General features: G+C 39.0%; 2 protein-coding genes across 2 annotated transcripts in view; both read right to left on the reverse strand.

The window, feature by feature from the left end:
- The window catches only part of traf4a (tnf receptor-associated factor 4a), a 63,448-nt gene extending 60,577 nt beyond the window's left edge, over positions 1 to 2,871 (reverse strand). The window contains exon 1 of the mRNA XM_060943704.1: positions 2,383 to 2,871. Within this exon, the coding sequence (XP_060799687.1) occupies positions 2,383 to 2,525 (143 nt within the window). The 5' untranslated portion in view covers positions 2,526 to 2,871. The remainder of the gene's footprint in view (positions 1 to 2,382) is intronic.
- Positions 2,872 to 4,572: 1,701 nt separating this feature from the next.
- Positions 4,573 to 24,337, reverse strand: nek8 (NIMA-related kinase 8). Its single transcript, XM_060943705.1, has 15 exons — positions 24,261 to 24,337; positions 16,750 to 16,955; positions 16,160 to 16,392; positions 15,941 to 16,072; positions 15,624 to 15,832; positions 15,444 to 15,523; positions 13,517 to 13,704; positions 12,261 to 12,408; positions 11,744 to 11,820; positions 9,591 to 9,708; positions 9,301 to 9,451; positions 7,792 to 7,955; positions 7,527 to 7,679; positions 6,971 to 7,129; positions 4,573 to 5,175 (listed from the first exon to the last, which is right to left on the reverse strand). The coding sequence occupies exons 1-15, from the start codon at positions 24,305 to 24,307 to the stop codon at positions 5,147 to 5,149; spliced, it is 2,094 nt and encodes a 697-aa protein (XP_060799688.1). The 5' UTR covers positions 24,308 to 24,337; the 3' UTR covers positions 4,573 to 5,146.
- Between the last annotated feature and the right edge of the window lie 1,262 nt (positions 24,338 to 25,599).

The following is a 25,599-nucleotide window of genomic DNA, read 5'->3' on the forward strand; positions in this document are numbered from 1 at the left end:
ACCATGTAAACCTGTAAAAATATATGAACACCTGATATTTGAACATCGAAACTGATTCTACAGCCCAATATTGGTTTTTGTACCGTGATCAGCAGCCTGGTCCTGGCCACCGGAAGTTACCAACCACGCAGTGGATTGTGGGATATGTAAACAGGGCAGATATAAAATTCAGCATATAGCAGACACTAAATCACAGAAGAGAAATGCAAAAGACCGCAGGGCACAGCAGCATTCTCCAGTGAAAGTGCCCATTATATATCCTGTGAGTTCAGAGTTATTAACCCTCATCATGGGGAATTCCTCTGTAATGACACTGTGGTTTAATTGTCTTTTCTTCAGGGATGACCCAATCAGTGATCGTGACGTGGGCATGTGACTGACTCATGGTTGATTGCAGGAGTGATAAACCACGACCATGGGCCTCTCCCAGGAAACACATGACCTCCTGATATGCTGCTTTTTTATTTCCACATTCCTTCTTCAACGGAAACAAGGACCATTTAAAACACCGTCAAAACTAATTCTAGGCCATCCTACAAAATCCTACACAAACCTTGCATCACAATTTCAAATCTGACAAGGATCAGAACCTGAGCTATTCATAACAAGTGAGAAATGTGGGAACATGCTGTGATAAGCAGCTCCAGAATATTCTACTGTAAAATGTATACCTGGGTGACTCACACACAAGGTGCTATTCTTTACTTAGTTTTTTTTCTTCCTTTTTACTGAGAATGGATATCATTCCTGGAGCAAAGGGTAAATCATTTCCTCAATGTAAGGATAGGCTGACATGTCCAGACTGATAGCTGGCTGTCTGGAGGAATTATGAGTGGCTGTACACCTTCGTTACTCACAAATAATTGGTTTTAAAAATATATACTACTCCCAGGACAACTGGTCCAAAATAGCATGGTGACATGTACAGAACAAGGAATTATTTTAATGTTTTATGCGAAGGCCAGATGACTGACTAACATAGTAGTATTTCCTTTATATCAGTATCTACAATGGTATGATCCTTGTTTCCAAAGAAATAGGAGTCATCATTTTCCCTCCAGGACACTCATGATTCACCTTCTGCTGCTGGGGTTTATTCAAACATTTTACATTTCTTCTGTCAACAAATCTATAGGTTTATGTGCACTGTGGTATGAACTGCATTTGTATAGCACAGTTAGGCTACATGCTTTGTGTGTGCATGCGCTTGAGACAACGCTCAAGCTGGAAATGAGAATGTAAAGCAGAGACGTGGCGCATTCCCAAAACAAAAAAACATCAGGTTTTATGATACCAAGGCTTTCATGGGAGCACAATTTTCCCAACCTGCTAGCAAAGAAGTGTCTGTGCAGACAGCCTGAACTGGAGGCCGACATCATACCTGTCAGAGAACACCTAGTAGTTCTGTTGTGAAACATTCGCAGCAGCTGTGCTTTCCCTGTACAGCAGGCAGGAAAACAGGCCCCAGGCATTTGAATATGTGGGGAAAGCAAGAGAAAGAACTTCTATTTTTAAATAACAAATAGTGCACCATTTCTCTGCTGATAGTCTACAATGTATGGCAATAAGCATTCATTAACCCACCAGCTTTAGATAAACATGCATGTAGGCTGACATATGAACTCCATGACTAGAAGGTACTGTGGAAATCTTCTATGGAAGGTATGTACAGAGAAGTAGTGCATGCCTCTGTAGGTGTATAGATAATCACTGAAGCACAAATAAGTTGTGGGTGAAAGGTCCGTCTGTCTTTCAGCACACAGGATCCCTAAATCTAATAAAGAATCCCTCACTAATCCCATGTCGGAGGCTGCTTGACTCTATTAACTCCTATCCGCCCCCATCCTCCCAGTGAACTGCCTCAGGGTACAATGACAGACAGGACCAGAGCTTAGGCTATCCACTGCCTGACTGCACACACAGTACACAAGTCCTCCAGATTCATGCAAGCACACAAAAGGGCCATAACCATTCATGCAAAGCTGCTATGATCTTTTGATCCTGGCTTATTAATCAGATGTTGGTGAAAAATTAAAAGCATTTACTGTAATAACTGAAGAACATTTGCAATGATGGATAATCAGACAAAACACAAGATACTGTACCAATGTTGCCAGATGGAAAACTGCATGTACAAAACCATTTGGGTCTTTTTGCAGTCAGTGAAGCCCTCATGCTGTTACAAAGCCTTTGGTGATGTTAACAGTAACGGCTCTCAGCAGAGAGTCACAAGCTACAAGAGGTGTGTGGATCTGGAGAAAAGCTACAGCCACATTGTCTAGGTGTTGTCAGTGATGTGAAACCACTCGACACCACCTTCATCTTGTCAAACTGTGTTTGAGAGGCAGCGGTGTGAACTGTGTCCATAAGAAGGCCTCGTACCTGAGGAACTCCTGGAGGCAGGTGTCGCAGAACCTGTGGCCGCACGTCGAGACCTGCACCGGTTCCCTCATGGCTTTGCTGCACAGCGGGCACTGAAAGCGCCTCTTGGGCTTCTCCAGGAACTTATAGTCGTACCCGGGCATGGCGACTTCGAACCAAGCAAAGAGGATAAACGGCAGAACGCGAATCCTGCTGCCTGACAGCCAGTTAGAGACCCTGCTTCTAGTAACAAGGTGCGCTGACGGCGAACCTCCAGCCTGCAGATGATCGCTATTGTCCTCTTGCCAAGACCGTCTCGTCTCTCTAGCAACAAGGTCGCGCTTACAAACAAGCAAGCGGTCCGGCTGGGGAACGCATCGGCTCCGTCCAAAGAACGCTGCTACTCTTGCTTAGTATTTCAGGTAAAAACAATGAGCTAGACAGGCGAGGCGAGGCGAGCCGCGTCCGCTCTCTGTCTCCCCGCACACTGACAGCGTCGTGTGGACAAAAGCTCCTGCTCCCTTCTGTTTAGGTCGGATAAGCCACGCCCATCCTCAATGCGTGGGCGGGATCTAATTACGTCACCACCCTTCTCAAGTCACTCATGTGTCTGGCTGCTTTCACTGTCCTCGCACGCGCCCGAACTGGCCTACATGGGTTTATTTACATCCTCTATAATCGGCCAGACTATGCTTAAACAAGCTAAACCTTATTTTGAATTTAGGAAAATGTAACAAGTCCATAACTAAAAAAACCTAATCCCCCCCCAAAAAAACCCTTATGTTTTAAAAAATGTTCCAAAAACATTTTTGTTTGCTTGCTTATATAGAATAGAATAGAATAGAATAGAATAGAATGTCTTTATTGTCACTATACCCATGTACAATGAGATTAAAAGCAACTCCAATAACAGTACAAGCAGCGTGTAGAGAGAAAAAAAAAAGGTGAGGGTGTAAGGGGGGTAAGGTAAGGTGCACAGTCCTGAGGCGTATGTGTTGTGTTTCACATTATGGAGTGAGGTATTGCACATTATAAATTATTGCACGAAGAGAGTCACGTTACAAAATAAAATATTGCACATTATGAAGTATTGCACAGGGGGGTTAGACTATAAAGTCAGAGCATATTCACATTTTTATGCATACTTATATATATATATATATATATATATATATATATATATATATATATATATATATATGTGTGTGTGTATATATACAGAGTCTACCTGTAATGTGCAATTTTTCCGAGCCTTTCAATAAGGCAATTTTTCTATACTTTTTCACGGTAGATAATGCAAATAGCCCTCTGTATTTAATCCTTCGTTTGTCTAATTTTTATTTCAGTTTTATTTGTTATCTGTTTAACATTTCCTTGCTACTGTAATACGTGAATTTCCCCTATGTGGGATGAATAAAGTGAATCTAATCTAATCTAATCTATTCGAGTTCAGGGTGGTTATGGCTTTTGGAAAGAAGCTGTTTTTGAATCTATTTGTTTTTGTCCTGATGCACCTGTATATAAATGTTTTATATATAAAACAGTGTTGTTAATTGGTCACCTATTCTGCACTGAAGTTTTCAAGTAGCATTATTCTGAAAATAATCACAAATCGGGGAGTTGGGGGCTATTTCTCAAGGAAAGATCTCCCTCTATTGGTGGATGTACATTGTCAAAAATACACCACAAATAAAAGCCAGTTCAGTGTAACCAATTTAGACACTCACTTCTTCCAGCTTGTCCCACTTAAATGTGTGGAGTCACCTATTGATCCATATGTCATATTAATTGGAGCATAGCTGTATGTCAGATGGCCTTCCTGCCACAACCCTCCCGAACAAGCCTGGGAAAGAATCATCCACACACATGGTGTATTTTGAGTAGCCAGTTAACCTAACTACACGTCTTTGTACTGTGGGGGAAACCGGAGCAAACCCACCCAGCCACGGAGTGAACGTGCAAGCTCCACACAGAAAGAACCTCGCTGGCCACGGGGCTCGAACCCGGACCTTCTTGCTGTGAGGTGACAGTGCGAACTACTGTACCACAATGCCACCCCAACCAATTTAGACACTATTAAAGAATATGTATTATCAAGCAATTAATAACCATTCAACAAATGTGGCTTCAGTAGGATGGGAAAAAATAAACCCTACTCTTTTAGCTGATACAGCAAGTAGACATTTTTATGTGGACAAAAACTCTTAACTCTTGTTTGTATGTATGTATGTATTCAAAAACATTTATTTTAAATTTCTGTTCTTCAAAATTCTTTTGGTGTACAAAAGATTAGAAAATTATAAATCATATAATCATGATGCATTCTTTAAAAAACAAAGGAACAAAGAAAGTAACAACTTTCCAATTTTCTTTGGCAGCCAGCTGTGTTACAGTACATGTTAGTTCTGGCAAGTATTGCATTATAATAATCCTCCATGACCTGTCTGTCTGACGCCCTGTGTTGCATAATTACTTTGTGATTGTATAGCAGCAAACGGACAATCCTAGAGCTGAAGCATTCATAAAAGATATTGCCTTCAAACACAAATCACACTACACATTATTTAAATTGGATATATAAATCCATAAGCCTTCATAATCCATGTAATAATACCTCAGATATTATTGCACTTTCCATTAATTATTGTAATGTGTTGAAATTCTTTGGCATTCCACTTCCTGCCAAGTCTTTAAAAGTCGTAGTCATTAATTGTGCTGAATATTTATGAAAGTTTTTCAGAAGTTGTCTGTCTGTTCTCTTGCAGATATCGCTGAAATTTAAGGGTCACTTAGCGGCAGAATCTTCAAAAAAAGCTGTAAAAGAGAGTGTAAGTATCAGTAAGAGTATCAGTGTATGAGTATACATACACATACATTATATATATATATATATATATATATATATATATATATATATATATATATATATATATATACACACATATATATATATATATATATATATATATATATATATATATATATATATATATATATATACACACACACACACACATACACACCACACTTAAAAACACACTTGATATAACACAAAGCTGTAATTAAATCAGTAAAAATATATTTTTTAAATATTTAATGAACTATAAAGTAATAAGTTATTCCTTCTGTTCACAATTTACACGTTACATTTTAAAAGCCCCTGACTCTAGCAGGGTAGTGACCTAAACGTCACAATCCTGTTTTCATTGTATTTCTGGGAACAAAGCAGATCTGAAGTCAATTTGGTTCATTTAATAAGAAGCCCCTGGCTATTGAAGCCTAAAGGGACCTAAACAAAGTACAAATTGTGTTACGCTGCTACTATTGTCAACTGAGCACAACAGACAAAAGAACCTTTTTAACCCAGGATCAGTGATCATTAACAATCTGAAGCCCTGATGCAAATCCTCAGACCCAACAAAACACAAAAACTGTGAGTGCATTACTGCTCAGAGGTTTGGGATCCAGAAAGTTTTCAATTTAACAAACAAACAAACAAACAAACAAACAAACAAACAAACAAACAAACAAAAAACCTGTATACAGTGACTCTTGAAAATTGTGTTGCTAGTTCTATACAACTTCCAAGGTTGTAACATGTAGAATTTAATGTCTCTTGAAGAATTAACACGTTTATAGATTATTCCAAAACAGATAATATAATTACCATAAAATGAATATTCAGATATTTGTGAAGTATATGCTTCAACATGAATCAAGGTCAACTGTGAGCTACTGCTCACTTACGTATCCCCTCCGCTCTTGCTTCTATCAGAATGCAAGCAATCGAAGGAATAGGACACTTATTATGAATGTTGACTTCAACAAATAATTAATTCTGAAACAAGTAAAGAGCAGTGGTATTTCCCCAGGGATTTCAAATAGTATCCTGGTAAACTGTCATTTTGAAATAGCATTTTGCTTCTTGAAATAGCGTCAAAATCCACCCTATATGTTTCGTAAATACATTCTGTTGGTAAACAGGAAGTCGATGTGCAACAGATCTTAAAACGGTATACACGGTATAGAACCCTAAGCTGAAGCTCGGTACCAAACATCAAGCAGTTGTAATTTGTAGTTGCTGAGAAAAGTGCTATGAAAATTTGGTAAATCCACACTGTGTGTTTCATAAATACATTAAGTCGGTAAACAGGAAGTTGATGTGTGACAGACCTGAAAACGGTACACACGGTATAGAACCCCAAGCTGAAGTTTGGTACCAAGTGGCTATGATTTGTGGTTGCTGAGAAAAAGGGTGTTTTGGACGGACGGACAGAGGTAAGCCAGTATACCCCCCACCCCCTTTGGAGCAGGGGTATAATAATAATTATTAACAAACAAGAAAATATATAATTGCAGTATATTATTTATCATTGAAATATTATTTCCATACTTGAAATACTGAATAAAACATGGACTTTTTAAAAATATATAACATTTATATAAAATATAGACTTTACTATCGGTTTCATATTATTTTAATCTGCTGAATAAAAGTCAATGTTCCCAAACTTTTAGAACTGTACTCTAAGGGCTGGTGTTATTCATAGGCCTGAATGATTCCAGAGTTTTCTAAGGGAACGTCAAAAGGCATATTATGCTACATTACGTTTCACAGCCAAGAGTGTGTTGCCATGGCAACAAGCCACTGATGTAACTGTGAATGCGTGACTCTCATCAAGCTGCACTGCCTTTGGTATCCCAGAATCCTCTTCTTTCCTTCCAAGACGCCCACGGGCTCCTTTCCCCCAGGTATACACCTCACCTTCTAAAAAAAAAAAAAAAAAACCCACCAGCAACACATCACATAGGGATAACACCTGAGTAACTGCAGTCGTGAGCAGCAGGCTGGAGACGTTTCTGTGTAAAGCATTATCTCCTTCTGCTTTTAAGAAGACTATCACATGAGGCTGCTTAATGGACCTGACTAAATCATTAAGCACATTCAGAAAATGGATCTCATGCTGAAAGTGGAATTTGTAAATGATTCTGATGTACCAAAAACGCTAATAAAACTAGCCAACAGGGATATGTGTAATGTAAGCACTGATGTTTATAATGTATTGATATTAAGACACAAAAGACAACACAATGTATTTTAGATACTTAAAGTCTGATATAACAGCCACTGTTAACTGATGATTAGATTGGTTTGATTTTAATACCTGCACCAACAGCCAGAGTGAACGCATCTCCGCATGCTACCATGGTGATGCCCTGCAGCCCTGGAACCCGGAAGGGCACTCTGCTGCTGCGGCGAGAGCTGCAGCCAAGCTGCCCATGCTGGTTACTGCCAAACGTGAAACACTGACCTTTCTCTGGGTTTAAGGCATATTTTCAGCAAAAATCTGGTTGAAATATCTGATGCCGGAACTACAGTAACTGTACAAAAAGATAAAAAGATCAATAGCCAGGACCCCCTGGTCTCACCCGTGACTGAGGCAGAGTGGGCCGTTCCGATGTCAATGCACAGGATTTTCTCAATGTTCAGTGGGGACGACCGAACAGGCTGGAACGTGTGGACCTCTTCGACCTGACAACAGGAGGAGGGTTCCTCTGTCTTGCTGATTGTATCCAGACCTAGTTTGTTAAACCTGTAAATGAATTCATATCACTGGTTTTTGTGGAATAAAACATCATTTTAAAACTTGATCGCATTGGTTAGCAGAAAATATGTGGGTCTCAATAATTAAACATTAATTAAGCATTAATTAAAGTGGGCAGTAAAGTAAATGTCTGTGTTACCTTCTGGTTCTAATGTTTAGTCATGCTGTCATAACTAGTCTTGCTGGAGTCCCTGCTTGCACTTTGCACGCAATGTCCCTTTCTTTAAACCATTACAGTACAAGAGAATACTGTACCTAATAGCCTGTTTTCTTTTCTCTCTCTCTCTCTCTCTCTCTCTCTCTCTCTCAGTTGAGCTACTGTTGTGTCTCTCCTTAGATACCAGTGATCCTGACTTCTTCTGCCCTCCAGAACTGCCTGATCCATCCTGATGGACTCAGTTATGCTTGGAGCCTCGTTCACCTGAAAATCACTCACTGCTGCTGAAGATGGCCCCACATGGATAGCCTACACATCACCATGGGTTTACTGTGGATGGTACCGTACAGACACCCTAAACATGGCTGTGGATGTTCTTTCTTGGATCAGCTTAAGACGGCAATTGCTAAGAACAGTTTACACTAAAGTCTCCATCAGCAAACTGTTAATAACTTGAGCTTGTGACAAGAACTTTAAACCCTTATTCAGAGATATTTATCTAATGATGCTCACATTCAAGTTCCTTTTGGCACACTTAGCACTGCATGAATTTACAGTATACAGTTATAGAAGTGCAATTATTTATAATCACACTATCCCATGTCACCCAGATGATGATGGGTTCCCTTTTGGGTTTGGGTACTCTCAAGGTTCCTTCCTCTTGTTGTCTCGGGGAGTTTTTCCTTGTCACCCTCACATCTAACTTGCTCAAAATGGATCAATTTAAAATAAATATTTTATATCCAGATTTCAAGCTGCTTTGTGACAATGTCCATTTTTGAGAAAGTATACAAATAAAATTGAACTGAATTTAAGCCTTCGAGCAAAACAAACTGCAGCGCCATCTGGTGGCTCAACAACTTCCGCTACATACAGCATCCTGGAACTGTCCATACTGTCCATGCTTCAATTTAGATATTCGATTTTTTCATTCATCTAGTAATTAATAGTGCACTACATGTCAGTGAGTTGCCCAGCGTGAACACACTATTTACATTAACCATTTGAGATGCAGCTTGATTGTTCTGCACTTCTTTTACATAATGGCCTGTGCAATTACAGTATATGAAGTTAAAATCATAGCTTTGTGAGATTGATCAAGCAATTTTGAAAACATAAAAAATATCTTCCTAAATCATATTAATAAAGGTATTTTGTGCTGCTGAAATGTCGTACCTGTTGCTGCCACATGCCAGGATCTGGTGTTGAGTGCTCATGATCATAGAGCAGTCAACTCCACACAATACTCGCTGAGCCTCAAAATCTGATGGGATATTCACCTGCTGCGGGGCATTGTGGGTATCCTGGGTGCCCAGTCCCAGCCGACCTGCCAGAGAGAGAGAGAGAGAGAGAGAGAGAGAGAGAGAGAGAGAGAGAGAGAGAGAGAGAGAGAGAGATCGTACCACAAATTTAGAATTGCTAGACATAAAAATGATTAGGCTAATTCACTGCTCATGTGAATGTACCATTGTCTCCTCTTCCCCAGGAGAAGACCTCCCTCTCATTGGTCACAGCCAGCACATGTGAAGCACCACAGGCCACCTGAACCAGCTCATAGCCCAGGAGAGCCTCCACTATTTTGGGCTACACAAGCACAAAGACAAAAGGAGAAGAATTAACATGAAGGTTTGATCTGTTCTACAAGTGTGTGGAAAAAGAAGGTAAATATCTCTGAATAAGGGTTCGAGAAACAGTGACTGAGACTAATCACGAAATGCTTCATTAACAGCGCTTTCAGACAGAGTATCCTAATGTTAAACAAGATGACTTCCATTTACACTGATAGCATTTAGCAGATGCCCTTATCCAGAGCGACTTACAGTAGTGCTTTGTAGTCTCGATCAGAAACACTGTTTAACTGACTTGTTTAACTCACGACAGTTTCAACAAATTACTAAATGTTACAAGACCAATTTGCAGTGCTGATACCCTAATATACACTGCCCTGTCAAAAAAAAGTCACGCACTCTAATATTTGGTTGGACTGCCTTTAGCTTTGATTACAGTATGCATTCACAGTGGCATTGTTTTGATAAACTTATGCAATGTTACAACATTTATTTCAGTCCACAGTTGTATTAATTTTTCACCGAGATCTTGTGTTGAGGATGGGAGAGTCGAACCACTACGTAAAGTCTTCTCCAGCACATCCCAAAGACTCTTAGTGGGGTTAAGGTCAGGACTTTGTGGTGTGTGAAAGTGATTCCTCATGCTCCCTGAACTACTCTTTCACAGTCTGAGTCCTAATTTTATGCCCGTACCATCAGGGAAAAAAATCCATTATTATTATTAAGTTCAATTTATATAGCGCCTTTCTCAAAACCCAAGGTTGCTTTACAATTATAGAGGGAAAAAAGTCCACCAAATAGAAGTCAGGATGTCATTCCAATGGTGTAGCAGCCACAGTCCCACCAAAAGGCGCATGAAAACAAGTCCCACACCGCCAGCACAGCCGCCACGATGCTGCCGGGCAACATCACTCGGAACACCACGCCATGGATCCACAAAGCGAGCACAGACGCACCGCCATGCAGAGCGCTGGTACTAGAGTTGATGTGTGACACTAGAGTTGATGTGTGAACCTGGTCATTCCGTACATTTAGGTCATCAGCTGACTTCATTTTATTGCCCCATAACGTTGCTGAGCCTCAACCTGACCAACTGAAGCAATCAAAGATCATCACACTGCCTCCATAGGCTTGTACAGTGGACACTATGCATGATGGGGCATCACTTCATGCGCTTCCCTTCTTACCCGGACACACCCATCACTCTGGAATAGGGTCAATCTGGAGTTATCAAACTACATGACTTTTTTTTCCATTGCTCCAGAGTCCAATTTTTATGCTCCTGAACAAACTGAACCCTTTGCTCCTGATTAGTCTCAATAACAAGTGGTTTTCTTATGGCCACACAGCTGTTTAGTCCCAATCCTTTGAGTTCTCATCACACTGAGTGTGGAGATGATCTTAATTTCACTATTAAACATAGCTGTGAGTTCTATTGTCAATATTTTTACGATTTGAATTCACCAAGCATTTAACAGCTCTGATCATGGTCAGGCAGGATTTTTTTTCCAACCACATTTTTTCCATGAAGTTGATGGTTCATCACTATCCTTCCAGGGTTTTAATAATATGTTGTACAGTTCTTAACCCAATTCCAGTCATTTCAGTTCAAATCTCCTTAGATGTTTTCTTTGCTTGATGCAGGACAATAATTTGACCTTCTGAAACACAGGAACATCTTTTCCATGAGCATGGGATACATCTTCCGACATGTTTGTTTAAGAAATGAGAAGCTATTCACTGCATCAGTTAGGATTAAAATAATTGTTGCCAGGTGAAACACATTCATCACTGCAATAATTATCCAAATCAAAGGCTCTTTTGTATTTCCTTATTTAAATCCAAATGGCGACTTATTATTTATTTTTATTTATTTTTTGGGGGGTGCTGGGCAGTGTACAATAATATACAAAACAGGGGTCTTGTCCTAGGGTCCAGTAATGGCACTCTGACATTCTTTGGATTTAAACTCACAATCTTCTGAAATACAAACTCTAAACACTAACTAGCACTGACTATAATGCCATTTAGAAATCATAAGAAACTCATACCTGTGTTATGTCATTGTAATTTCCATGTCCAAGACACCCATTGCTTCCACTTCCGAATGTCATAATTATACCTCTGTCTGTAGTCAAAAGAAGAAGACTAGAGAATTAACAGCTCAGGACAAAGAGTGAACTGGGATTAGGATTAAACAAAAACAGTATAATCCTAAAAAAAGCATTAAATATTAATCTGCCATCTGTAATAAACAGTAAGTGAAAAGCAAATGAATGAAGAGAGCAGATCTTTAATGCTATGTTGAGTTACTGGATTAATGCTTTGCTGTTTGTTTCAGTCATTTAACTCCTCTTTAAAGGCTCTGCAAAACGTTTCCTGCTGTAGTGAGGAAAAACAGTGCATTATTGAGCAGTAGTAGGTCAAGGTAACTGGACTTGTGTTCTAGTATTTAAGACATTTCCCAATTAAAACTAAAGGATTTTATCAGTATATGTACTATTGGGAAATTACCTTTAGCTTCAGCATTCTTACACCAACCTTACTTTCTGGTGTGTTTATGTGTACCTGTCATGCAGGTTGTAAAGAGGTCTCCACAGGAGACAGATTTGATGGTGACACCAGACTGCCCCTCCAGGAACCGAGAGATAAACTGGGGCTGCATCTGCTCCAGAGCACCAGGTAGAGAAGCTTCGCCACAGCCCACAGTGGGCGCCTGTCACAGTGGCACATCAAAAGCTCAACAGTGCTCAACAGCTCAGACCACCTCCACAAAGGATATTTCAACAGACTTCATCAAAAGAAGTGTTTTTTTTAAATGGCTTTATGTTTGTTCAATTTTCAATTTGCAACCAAAATCAGCTGTGTTGTGCAAGATGAACTGGTAACTGAGTGTAAATGTATACTGTTAGTGAGCAGGTGAGCATTTAATACTTTTGAAAGGCACCAGTTACCTGCTGACGTGTGTTACACTCAGCAGTAATTGCAACTCTACTGAAAAATGTATTCAGCACAACACGCTTAATGGGCGCACACACACACACACACACACACACACACACAATACAGACAATACACACAAAGAAAACTTGAATAGTTGAAAATTTATGAAATGTTTTAAAATCTTTTGGAAACCTTTTATTTTCTACCAAATGTTATTTAGTCCATTTATAGTGACAGAAATCAAGCATTCATCCAGCGCATTTCAAATGTTCAAAGTATATGCTTAAAGATTATGCATTTTTTAAGCCTTTTAGATCCATCTCATCTGCATAAAATTGGTTTGAAGTGTTTTGGGGCTCTGCTGATGGCAGGTCTGTGTGCATAGCCAGGAGTATAAATAAGAGCTGGAGGGAAGAGGACAAGGACTAATAGACTTTGCTCTATATTTATTCCTATTTTTAACACTTCATCTGAACACTTTCACCTTCTCAATCTCATATCGACAGTGGGCAGTCTATAACTCCCCTTACAGAAAAACCACATGAACTTCACATGTGATTTCTCACATGTGAAATATGTGGAAAATGTGTTTTGCACATGGGAAACATGTTATTTGCACATGGGAAACATGTGGTTTTGGCCCAGTTTTATGTGAATCACATGTGGGAACATTTTACACATGTGGTAACATGTTTTCCACATGTGCTCTACATGGTAACACATGTTACAAAATCTGATACCATGTATTCCACATGTTACCACATGTGGTAATGTGATCACATGTGAAATACATGTGAAATTTGTGTGTTTTTTCTGTAAGGGTCGAGAAGAGTATCTATTCTGTTGACATTGGATTCAAAGCTGGATTTTAACCAACTAACCTCCCAAGTGATAAGGCGTCCTGATTTGGTGACACCCATCTTTTGTGTTCGGCCCAATGAAACCTGCAGCACTTCAGTATTAAGCATGGGCAGTCGGAGTGGTGTGGAGATGCCACTGCCCCATGTATACACTGACGACAAGGGCAGAGAGTGCATCATCTTCGTCGAAATTAAGCTTGACAACCCACCTGAAAAAAAGTGCCACCTAAAATTACACCTTATGTTTATGCTACTTTCAACATTTAATAATAATAATAATAATAATAATAATAATAATAATAATAATAACAACAAGAGTGCTCTGAGAGCACAATACTGGCAATTATGCCATAACTCTGGTAAAATGCGACTGAATTTAACGAAATTACAATATGCATACTACCATCATATAATAAAGAATCCTGTCAAGTTTTGTGAAATTCCTCCAAAAATTGTAAGAGGAGTTGATTTTAGAAGGTGAGTACCCTTCCCAGGACGGACAGACAGACGGGCAGACAAACGGACATTGCCACAACATAATCCCCCTTCGGGCCTTTCGGCCAGCGGGATATAATAATTATTCTGTCTGCCTGTTGCCATCCTCATAGTTGAGGGTCAGCGATCCAGGAAGCTATCAACTAACTCCCCTGAATTCTCTTGGGTGATTACAACACACCAGAGGGACCCAAACCCTCATCTGGTGGCGGGTACACATACACACCTATGAGCAATTTAGAGTAGCCAATCGACCTAATCTACATGTCTTTGGACTGTGGGGGAAACCAGAGCACCTGGAGGAAACCCACGCAGACACGGGGAGAACATGCAAACTCCATACAGAAAGGCCCCCTTCAGCCACTGAGCTCGAACCCAGAACTTTCTTGCTGTGAGGTGACTGTCAGTACGTTTACATGCACATCCAAATCGAGCTGCTGTCGGTAATCGAGCAAAGGGTCCCAGCAGGGGTGCCAGAGAAATCCAATCCTACATGCATACTGTGAAATCGAGCTATTGAGGTGCATTGTGCACCCGAGCCACAGGTGGCGCTACACGCCCCATCGTGTTGGTACACTTCCGGTTGTCGTCATGAAGAAGAGCTATTCAAGAGTATAAACAAAGGGACTACAGGCGGAAATTAGCATGTACTGCTATAACCTGGTACAGACATCTGTCCTTACCACAAGGATAATGTTTAATTTGTACACTGTCCCTTTTAAAAATAAAATAAACTCTAAACTCTAAGAAGAGTGTTTGTAGTTTGTATGTACGAACAGAAGTGTTCCTAATAAAGTGGGCGGCTAAGGTGACGTGTCATGCCGACCGAGGCTGTTTTTTTTTTCCGACCGAGGCTGTTGTGTTTCTCGCTTGTGGTCTCGTCACTCGTCACTTCCGGAAGGGGCAGTACTGAAGTAAGTAGCTTGACTACGTAGCTCGATAGGGTTTACATGCACCAAGTAGCTCGGCAAAAATCGCATAATCTAGGTCGTGTAGCTCGATTCCGAGAAATCAAGTTCGGTTCAATTTCAGCCGAGCTAAGGTGTTTACATGCCATTTAGAACTTCAATTTCAGACGAGCAACGGCAGAAATTCGATTTTCTCTATGTGCATGTAAACGCACTGAGTGCTAACCACTACACCACTGTGTTGCGCAATAATAATAATAATAATAATAATACAAAAACAAGAACACAAAATAGTTTACAGTGGTTAAAACTGAAAACAAATACAAATCATAAGCATATTAAAATAAAGCAATACTTATATATATTTATATTCAATAAAATGCATTGATATTTATGAAGGTAAAATTCCAATCTTTGTATTATCTTATCTTTATACTTAGCATAAAATTATGTGAAGTATTCCATAAATAGCCTCACAGATATTACCCTATAAAATAATTCCATGACTTGTAAATAATAGATGATGTTGAGAAATGAAATCTAACCTCTTGTTCTGGTTCCAGTCACACGGCTTCCTGGTCTGCCATGAGTACTTGTCTGCATCATGGGCAGTGGCTTTTCAATTCTGTTGGACAGAGGTTATCCAGTAAATATTTTATCAAAAGTCAGATTTAAGTATCTTAATCAGTGGTTTTTCTGTAACGAATGTCATTCGACTGTCCAACCTGCGCATTCTGACATTGCCGATGTCAGTGTAGAGGTTCAGCAGGGGCCGGATGCAGATGGGATTGGCCATGATCTCATTGAGCTGTGGCCGTTTGGAGGGGTCCAGGTTAAGCATGTTGAGGATGAGCTGTCGCAGTTCTGGGCTGTAACGGTCTGAAATAGGGGCAAAAGTGCCACTCATGATTTTTAGGACTAAGGCCGGAAGGTTCTGAGAACAGAAAATAACTCCTCTCAGATTTTCACCATACAGGAAATGATGTGGTTTGAGACAAATGAAACTCGAACAAAAGATAAACGAAGTCAAAATATTTCTTACAGCAGCCTCAAAGGCTCTTTTGAGGCTGGCAAGTTCATAGAGCACACAACCCAGAGCCCAAATGTCACTCTTCTGGTTGTACGGTTTTCCTTCACACAGTTCAGGAGAGATGTAACAGGGTGTCCCCACCACCTGCCATGACAAGTAAGAATGTTTGATTATAACACAAATATGCTCAAAGGCTATGAGTGAAACTGGATTATATCACATGGCACTTACAGTGTAAGCTTTGCTTTTGCTAACTAGAATTTTGGAGATCCCAAAGTCACCTATTTTGACTATCATCTGATGCTTGTCCAGTAGAATGTTCTGGGTTTTAAGGTCTCGATGAAGAATAAGTTTGTTGTGCACATGGTAGAGGGCCAGTAAGATCTGCACAAAGAAATGCAGTATGGTGTCTTCATCCAGCAGGGAATTGCATCGCTTCTGGATGTAATCAGCAAGAGTTCCACCTAAAATATACATGATAGATAATGATGACAGATCACAAAACTCCGTTTTACTTGAGACAATAAAGGTATTTACAAGTACTCTATTTACAGGTACTGAATTCTGTGCAACAGAAATTTTAATGAATGGGCCACTTGTACATTTTGGCTTGGTGTCCAAAGCTGTAGACTGCTTGTTATTTATTAGATTGATGGGTCTAATCTGGCCACGACCGAATAAAATTCATTTAATTCATTTCATTTATCTAAGTAACCATTTTCTCTAAAGGCCAAAATTTCTCTTATTTTGAATGAATTGTAAAAGGTCTGAGTTGTAAAAATTTTTTTTTTTAATGTAATAAAATCTTGGAAATGTGTTGCCTGGTGCATATTCCATTGCGATCATGAGAGCCTTGTCCTCCAGGAAATTTTCATAATACTCAATTATGTTCGGGTGGTTGAGTAACTTGAGAACTTGGCACTCATTCTGCGCAGCAAGACGTTCATCCCGGGTCATCTGCTCCACTGGGATTTCCTTTAGAATTACCAAAGCACCATCAGTTCGCCGACGGCAAAGATGCACTATCCTGTCCCAAAGAAAAAGACAAGCTTATGGTCAAGGTCAAGACTAGAGTCTGATCTGTTTATCAATGGAATCAGATCATTAAACTATGTCCTGCACTTAAGACATGGCATCTCTAATACATAAGTGAAAAAAATTTTTTTTCGACACCTATACAGGTATACACCTGTATATCCACCTTTCATAGGTTAGTTGGCCTCTTTCTAAAGATGTCAGAGACATTTTATTCTGCATCGAGAGTTAGACTGAGCTTATAGAGTCTTCAAGCATGTATTACATTACAAGCATTTAGAAGATGCTCTTATCCAGAGACAGTAGCGTTGTTAGGCTCTATGACTCAGGGCTATAGCCCCAGGTATTTTTGCCCTTAAAAAAAAAAAAAAGCTTGATATTAATAGAAAACAACTGACTGAAACAGATCAGAACTTGACTTGCAGCGTCTGAAGACGGAGGGGGGACATTACTGAGCGCTGCAAAGTGCACAATCAAAACTTTGGTCACTGCCAACAGAAGAACATTCAGAACTGGTTGGAAAACGACTTTAAAAAAAAAAACAATCCACTATTGTTGGATTTTTCAAGATGAAAACAGATGGTAAGTCATTGACCGTGGGTGTGTGTATAGACTATATCAACACTGTAACCTGTAGAATTATGTTGATGCACAGAAACCGCATTGTAGCCTGGTGATATTGAATTTACAGTGTAGGGTCTTAACACAGTGGACAGTTAACCTACAATCAGTGTAGGTTAACACAGAGGAAACGGACATTGTCTAGCTGTGAAAGTGACATTGCTTACTTTTGAAAATAGTCCAGTGACTGTTCTGGTCATAATATGTGTTGCCAGGTGAGCTCTAAAGCTCCACTGGTTTAATGAAGAGCTACAGTGGGGGTCTATTTGCCCCCCTGTACGTTTATTTAACAGGTCAACACTTTGTGTTCATGTAGACACCAATATTTGCCCTGACATAATTTAATCCTGTTTTAACGCTACATTTGCAAAATGCTACTTTGCAAAATTTGCTAAGTCTTGTTTTTGGTAATAATATACAAGTTCAGATATAAATTCATAAATCTGGACTTGTTGTAATGTTTGTAGGCTGCTGTTTCATAGTTAATCATGCAGGGGAACTTTGCACATAAAAAGAGCCCTGAAACCACATATAGGAAATTGGTATAAAATTATTATATCATTAATATGCAATTATTATATCCATAATAGGTGTTATTTGTGGCACACAACCTTTTTATTCAGGTCAAACGCATTGTTCATACATTAGATACCCATTTAACCCTAAAAAGACCTAAACTACTGAGTGGGATCAGTTCGAACCTCAGAGGTGGTGTGCTGCTCAGTCTATTCAACTGACATAACTTTTTGCTTTTAGGAGTTTGTTACTCTATAGATTCTTTATCTAAAAGTATGTTTGTTTCAATATTGATGAAAAAAAGTGTTTAACAAGGTGACTGATTTTCTGTTGGGGTCCCATAACTCTGAGATTTGTTGCAAAAATATTTCAGTAAGTTAGTCGCTTCTTTGTGTGTCTATCTTTGCCTATCTGTAAGTTTGCATGCTTGTCTCAGATGTCTGCCATAATTAAGAATATAACTCTTTCTTACAAATTGTAGATAACTAATGAACCTGTTAGTTATAGAGTTGCTGAAATGTCTGATGCTTATCTGTCCATGCACCCTCCATACAGAACAACAGACAGTCCAGCAGATACAGAGGAAACGGACATTGTCTAGCTGTGAAAGTGACATTGCTTACTTTTGAAAATAGTCCAGTGGCTGTTCTGGTCATAATATGTGTTACCAATAACTGCTTTTATCCTCGTGTTTTTTGTTTGAATCCTTAGGCAAAGTGTGACTTCTTGATGTAGTTTGGACATTAAAAAAAAACAGAAACTGATAGCAGCTTAGCAATAAATGTATCACAGAAATTTCTGAAATGAGAGATTGTGAGCTGAATTCTGGAATGTAGATAAGCTATAAATATTCTCAAGTTCTGTAGCAATAGTGTAAAATATTTCTGGCTTTTGTATGTTCTCTATGTACTTAAATGTCTCATTTTAAACTTAACTTGATATCATGTAAATATATGATTTCTATTCACATAAAGTTAGTAAACAGGTAATTAAAAAAATACAAATGTTATAATGGACTTAAGTGATATGGATATATGGTTTTTTTTTAATGTTTTTACATGCGATATTTAGCATTTCCTTTTTTTGGTGAAAATGGTGATTGCTGACATTACAACAAGTAATTTGTTTGGGATGTAAATAAAGGGTTAATACTGAGAAACCAGACTTGGCAAATTTTGCAAAGTAGGTTACATATGCTCCCTGACTATAGCCTACGTGGAACCAGCCTTTGCCATATCAGTCACACATAGGAATATTTTTTTTGCCACACAATATTAATGTCAACGTAAAAATGTATTGTCCACATACTACACATGAGCTATTGAAGTCAACTGAGCCTGGATGCGTTGGAGAATTTATTTGTGTGTGTGTGTGTGTGTGTGTGTGAGAGAGAGAGAAACTTGGAAGACATGTTTATATGATCTTAGTCTTGTGAGATGGGAGGTCATCTGGGATTTTGAATGTTGCACTATAATAATGTAGCTTAGAATTTGTTTTTGTGGGCCTAAAGAAGACATATGTGCGTGAGAAATGATTTTTATTAAACTGATGCTTAATTTTATTGGTGATATTTAACAGTCAATTGACACGTGCCTCAATTTCCTGAGACATTATGGGTGTTGATAATAACTTAATAATAAGGAGACAGGAACTAAAGTACAGTACCAGTCAAAAGTTTGGAAATGCCTCTAATTCAGTGTTTTTTCATTATTTTAAAATTTTCTGAATTGTAGATTAATACTAAAGTCATCGACATTATGAAGAAATATATATGGAATTATTTGGTAAACAAAAAAGTGTTAATCAAACCAGAATATGTTTTATATTTTAGATTCTTCAAAGTAGGCACCTCTTGCTTAGATGACAGCTTTGCACATCTTGGCATTTTCTCAGTCAGCTTTACGAGGTAGTCACCTGGAATGGCTTTCAGTTTACAGCTGTGCCTTGTCAAGAGTTAATTTCTTGACCTCTTAATGTGTTTGAGACCATCAGTTGTGTTGTGAAGAGGTAGAGTTGGTATACAGTGAATGGCCCTATTTGAGTACTGTTCTAATCCATATTATGCCAAGAACTACTCAACTAAGTAAAGAAAAACGACAGTCCATCATTACTTTAAGAAATGAAGGTCAGTCAGTCCAAAAAATTTCAAGAACTTTGAAAGTATCCCTAGGTGCGGTCACAAAGACCATCCAACGTTATGATGAAACTGGCTCTCATCAGGACCGCCCCAGGAAAGGAAGACTTAGGGTTGCCTCTGTTGCACAGGATAAGTTCATCAGAGTTACCAGCCTCAGAAACCGCAAGTTAACAGCACCCCAGATAAGAGCCCACCTAAATGCCTCACAGAGTTCAAGTAGCACACACATCTCAACATCAACTGTTCAGAGAAGACTGCGTGAATCTGGACTTTAGGGTCGAATTGCTGCAAAGAAGCCACTTCTAAGGAAGAACAACAAGAGGAAGAGAATAGCTTGGGCCAAGGAACACAAGGAATGGACATTAGACCAGTGGAAATCTGTCCTTTGGTCTGATGAGTCCAAATTTGAGATTTTTGGTTCTAATTGCCATGTCTTTGAAAGATGCAGAAAAGGTGAGCAGATGGTTCCTACGTGTGTGGTTCCCACAGTGAAGTATGGAGGAGGAAGTATGATGGTATGGGGGTGCTTTGCTGGTGACACTGTTGGCGATTTATTCAAAATCGGAGGCACACTTAACCAGCATGGCTACCACAGCATTCTGCAGCGACATGCCATCCCATCTGGTTTGCGCTTAGTGGGCCCATCATTTGTCTTTCAACAGGACAATGACCCAAAACACACCTCTAGGCTATGTAAGGGCTATTTGACCAAGAAAGAGGGTGATGGAGTGCTTCGTCAGATGACGTGACCTCCACAAATCACCTGATCTAAACCCAATTGAGATGGTTTGGGATGAGTTGGACTGCAGATGCCCCTTTTCCACCAAAGCAGTTCCAGGGCTGGTTCGGGGCCAGTGCTTAGTTTAGAACCGGGTTTTCTGTTTCCACTGACTAAGAACTGGCTCTGGGGCCAGAAAAACCGGTTCTAGGCTAGCACCAACTCTCTGCTGGGCCAGAGGAAAGAACCGCTTACATCAGCGGGGGGCGGAGTTGTTAAGACCAACAACAACAACAAGACCGCGAAAGATCGCCATTTTTAAGCAACGAGAAGCAGCAGCTGTACAAACGCGAAGTCATCCATTATTATTATTGTTGTTGTTGCTGCTTCTTCTTCTTCCATGTTGTTTTTGCTTCGATATTCGCGCCAAGGTTTATGCAAACATAGCAACGTAACTGACGTATACAGCGACGTAATGACGTGGCTTCCCTTAGCACCCTGAGCTATGGAAAAGCAAACTGGTTCTCAGCTGGCTCGCAAATTGAACAAGTTGTGAACCAGCAGCAGCCCCGAACCAGCCCTGGAACTGATTTGGTGGAAAAGGGGTAAGAGTGAAGGCAAAGCAGCCAACGAGTGCTCAGCACCTCTGGGAACTCCTTCAAGACTGTTGGAAAACCATTTCGAGTGATTACCTCATGAAGCTGACTGAGAGAAAGTCAAGAGTGTGCAAAGCTGTAATCAAAGCAAAAGGTGCCTACTTTGAAGAATCTAAAATATATTTTGTAGTGCTGTCAAGCGATTAAAATATTTAATCGCGATTAATGTCGCGACTGTCATAGTTAATCGCGATTAATCGCAATTTAATCGGACATTTTTGTCACATGAAAAACCATTGTAATTCTCTTATCAGCATAAAAAAGTGAATGGGCTTGCTTTGTACCAATGTTTTTGTTTTTTTTTTATTGCAGAGCATAACACGTCTTGTCACAGCCACTGACATCCATAACTTCCATATTAGATGAGAAAACCAAGGGATGAAAAATAAAGTGCATATCACTGTGAAAATAAAAAAAAATGTTTTATTTTACTCTTCATTAGTTTCTTTTGAAGAGAAGTATTTGCCATAAAAGAAGAAAAAAACATAAAAATAAAAACATTCATCATACGTTCAAAAACGTTCATCATAGTGTGGCACTGTATTATCTAATTCTCACTGCTTATAACTATACACCTACCCGGTGGAGATGAGCTGGGAAACTGAAGACTGAAGGAACAGTATTGAAAAGTATTTTTCCAGTCTCACCTGTGAAAGGTAATCCCATGTGATCTCGTTTGGATGGTAAACCTGTTGGTACAGTTAAACGCAGCACATGAATGAGGCATCTTTATTCTCGGCTACTGTCTAGACGCTATACCAGAGACGGTTGAAGAATCTCCACTTTGCCCCATCCAATATGGCGGCGAGGATGTTTATATGTCTATGCCTTTCTCCATCACTCACACGTACTCTTATTGAAGCAACGCGCGACAAGCCTCAACAGGAACTACGGGTGACTCGCAGGGCCAAATTAGAATTTGCGTTAACGGCACTATTTTTTTTTAATCGCGATAAATTGAGATCGCGTTAACTTTGACAGCACTAATATTTTGGTTTGATTAACATTTTAAAGTTTACTAAATGATTCCTTACGTGTTGCTGCATAGTCTGGATGACTTCAGTATTAATTTACAATGTAGGAAAAAAAATAAAAAACATCGAATTTGAAGGTGTTTCCAAACTTTTGACTGGTACTAATATATATATATATATATATATATATATATATATATATATATATATATATATATATATATATATATAAGCAGTGCAAAAATCAGTAATAAAGATCACATGACCTTTGAATGTGTGATAATATTATCTTGTAAAGTTAGGGGTTGTTTTACAATCAGGGTACAAAGTTTGTGTCACAGGGGTCCAAAATTCAAATTGATTCAAACTGGTTCTTGTACCAGTTTTTAAGTGAAGGACAAGTTAAAGAACAGATTTCAGGTAATTTTTTGACATGTGTATGGTAGTTTTGTGTAATCTGCTATAAGATAAAGAAGATTAAGTGTAGCTTTAAGCAGGGCTGGGAGAAACAAATGAAGTGATTCTCGTTGAGGACATTTTTTGACAATTCAGAATCCACTACTTCCATAGTGCTTTTAAATATAAGGCTGTAAGCTTTGTGTTAGTTGTCTCTAATATTTATGTCCCAATATCTTGACCACATTTTAGGATGAAAATAATCATTTTAGATATGTTATTTTATACTGAAAAATTAGCTGTCTCAGAGAGGACTTTTTTTGACACAATTACATACTAATTTGATCAAAATAGTCTGAAAACTTACTGGCATTCAACATTAAAACTTAACTATGTTTCCAATGATATGGAACCAAATATTTGTTTTATGGTATAAAGAATGATTTAAGTGCATCCCTTTTGGAGCTCCCTGTGGTCAAAAAAGCACTTTTTCTAAATGACACGAGTAATTTTGCTAAATATGACACACATTGCCATACATTCACCAAAAATAACGTTATCACCAATTTTTTTTTTGCATGCTAAATAGAGCTATCACAGGGCTACAATAAACAACCAAGTTTATTTAGTCAAGCCTTTTGATATTGAAGATAATAAGTGTTAAATGTGATTTTTAGCTTGCGCACCCTGACTGTAAAACAACCCTTAGATATAATCTCCCCAACCTCTCCCTTAAAAAAAAATAAAACACAAGCCCCAGGAAAACCTGATTTAACCCCTGCTCTTTTCAACAGCCAGAAACGCCCTTGTCCAGGCAGAGGGGATCCAGCCCGTGCAGCAGATGGGGCTGAGGTGCCTTGCTCAAGGGCACTCCAGCCATTCCAGGGAACTGAACCAGCAACCTTTTGGTCCCAAAGCTGCTTCTCTCACCTTTAGGCCACGGCTTCCCTACGCATGGGATGTGCTAACCTACAGATTACCATCTAATAAAATAGATGTAAGAAAAATATATATAGCAATATGATTAGCAGGCCAGTTCTGTAAAAAGCCAGGGCTCCGCTGTTAGGTTTCATTTTTTTTGTGGTGGAAAAAGTCCGAGAGATGTTCCGTAAGAAATCCGTTAACTACCGAAGAATAAGGCTCACGCGCAAACAGCGCAGGAAAACTTTCACGTTAAGTAAAACAGTGTGTATAAAACATTTGCAAGTGTCGAACTGACTTATTTATAAAAGACAACAGTTTTAAAAGTGCGGTTTTAAAGTGTTTATCTTTGCATTACCCGAATGCGCCCCTCCCGACCACTTTGATTTTCTCGTACTTCTCCATTTTGGTGCGATTCCGCTCGAGCGCTTTGAGTCAAAGCGCCGCCTGCAACGCCCCTTTGTCTCTAAGCAACGCTTACCGTCTCCGTACGGAAAGCAAGAAGGGACAAACTATGTGTAAACGTGGAAAATTTTGGCGCGTTTGAGAAAAGAAATGGCACTATGGAACATAGTTATTAAAGACACAGTTATGGACGTTTAAAAAAACGTTTAAAAGCACAGCATGGTCAAGTCATAAATATTTGGAGAGAGAGAGAGGTTTTCATCAGTTTCCATTCATTTTTATTGGTTTAATAACTTAATAAAACCCCAGGCGTGTAATGGTTAGCACTGTCACCTTACAGAAAGAAGATTGTGGGTTCGAACCCAGTGGCCGACAGGGCCTTTCTATTTTTTAAAAAAAGAAATTGTGTATCATTAAGTAGACATTTTCCAAATCTGAGTCTTGTAATTATCCTTTGCTTGTTTCTGTTTTTGTCAGAATATGTGGTATGTGTTGTAATATTTGGTTCAAATTGGTAGAAGAATCTACCAGTTTGAGAATTTTCCCATCTGTCTTGCCATATTGTAAAAATAACATCTTTGATATGTTTTGTGATATCAGAAGTGGTAAAAGTGTAATGAATGTCATAATATGTTTTATTTACAGATCTTTTGACCAATTTATCAGCCATTTCATTTCCTTTAATACCCACATGAGCTGGAATCCAACAAAAAGCAACCTCAAAACCCATAAGATAAAGCTGGTACATAAGATATCAGAAATCTAATAATTCTATGTCATTATCTTCCTTTTGAATTTTTTGTAAGACAGACAAGGAATCAGAAAATATCACACATTGAAAAGGAGGTTTATCAATAAGAAGTTCCAAAGCCTTTGTAATCGCTAGTAACTCAGCTCTAAAAATAGTACCATTTGAGATTTTATAATCTTTTTGAATGTTTAGACTTGGAATTACAACGCCAGATGCATAATCAAAATCTTTTTTTGAACCATCAGTAAATATATGTAAGTGTTGATTATATTTGGGTTGAATGTGTTCTAATGCCAAGTGTAACATGTAGAAACTACTATTTTCTTGTTTAGAGATTTTAGGGACTAAATCCAAGTCAACTTTTGGAGATTGGGATTCCCAGAATGGAAAAGGATCAACCAAATGATTGCAAGCTGGAACCAGAAGACTATTAACCAAATGAACAAATCGACTGCCCCACGACTGCACACCAACACACAGCAGCAACCTCTTCATCAAGTTTGCGGATGACATGACTGTGATGGGACTCATTATCAACAAT

Source organism: Neoarius graeffei, chromosome 17 (assembly GCF_027579695.1).
Source record: "Neoarius graeffei isolate fNeoGra1 chromosome 17, fNeoGra1.pri, whole genome shotgun sequence".
Lineage (NCBI taxonomy): Eukaryota > Metazoa > Chordata > Actinopteri > Siluriformes > Ariidae > Neoarius > Neoarius graeffei.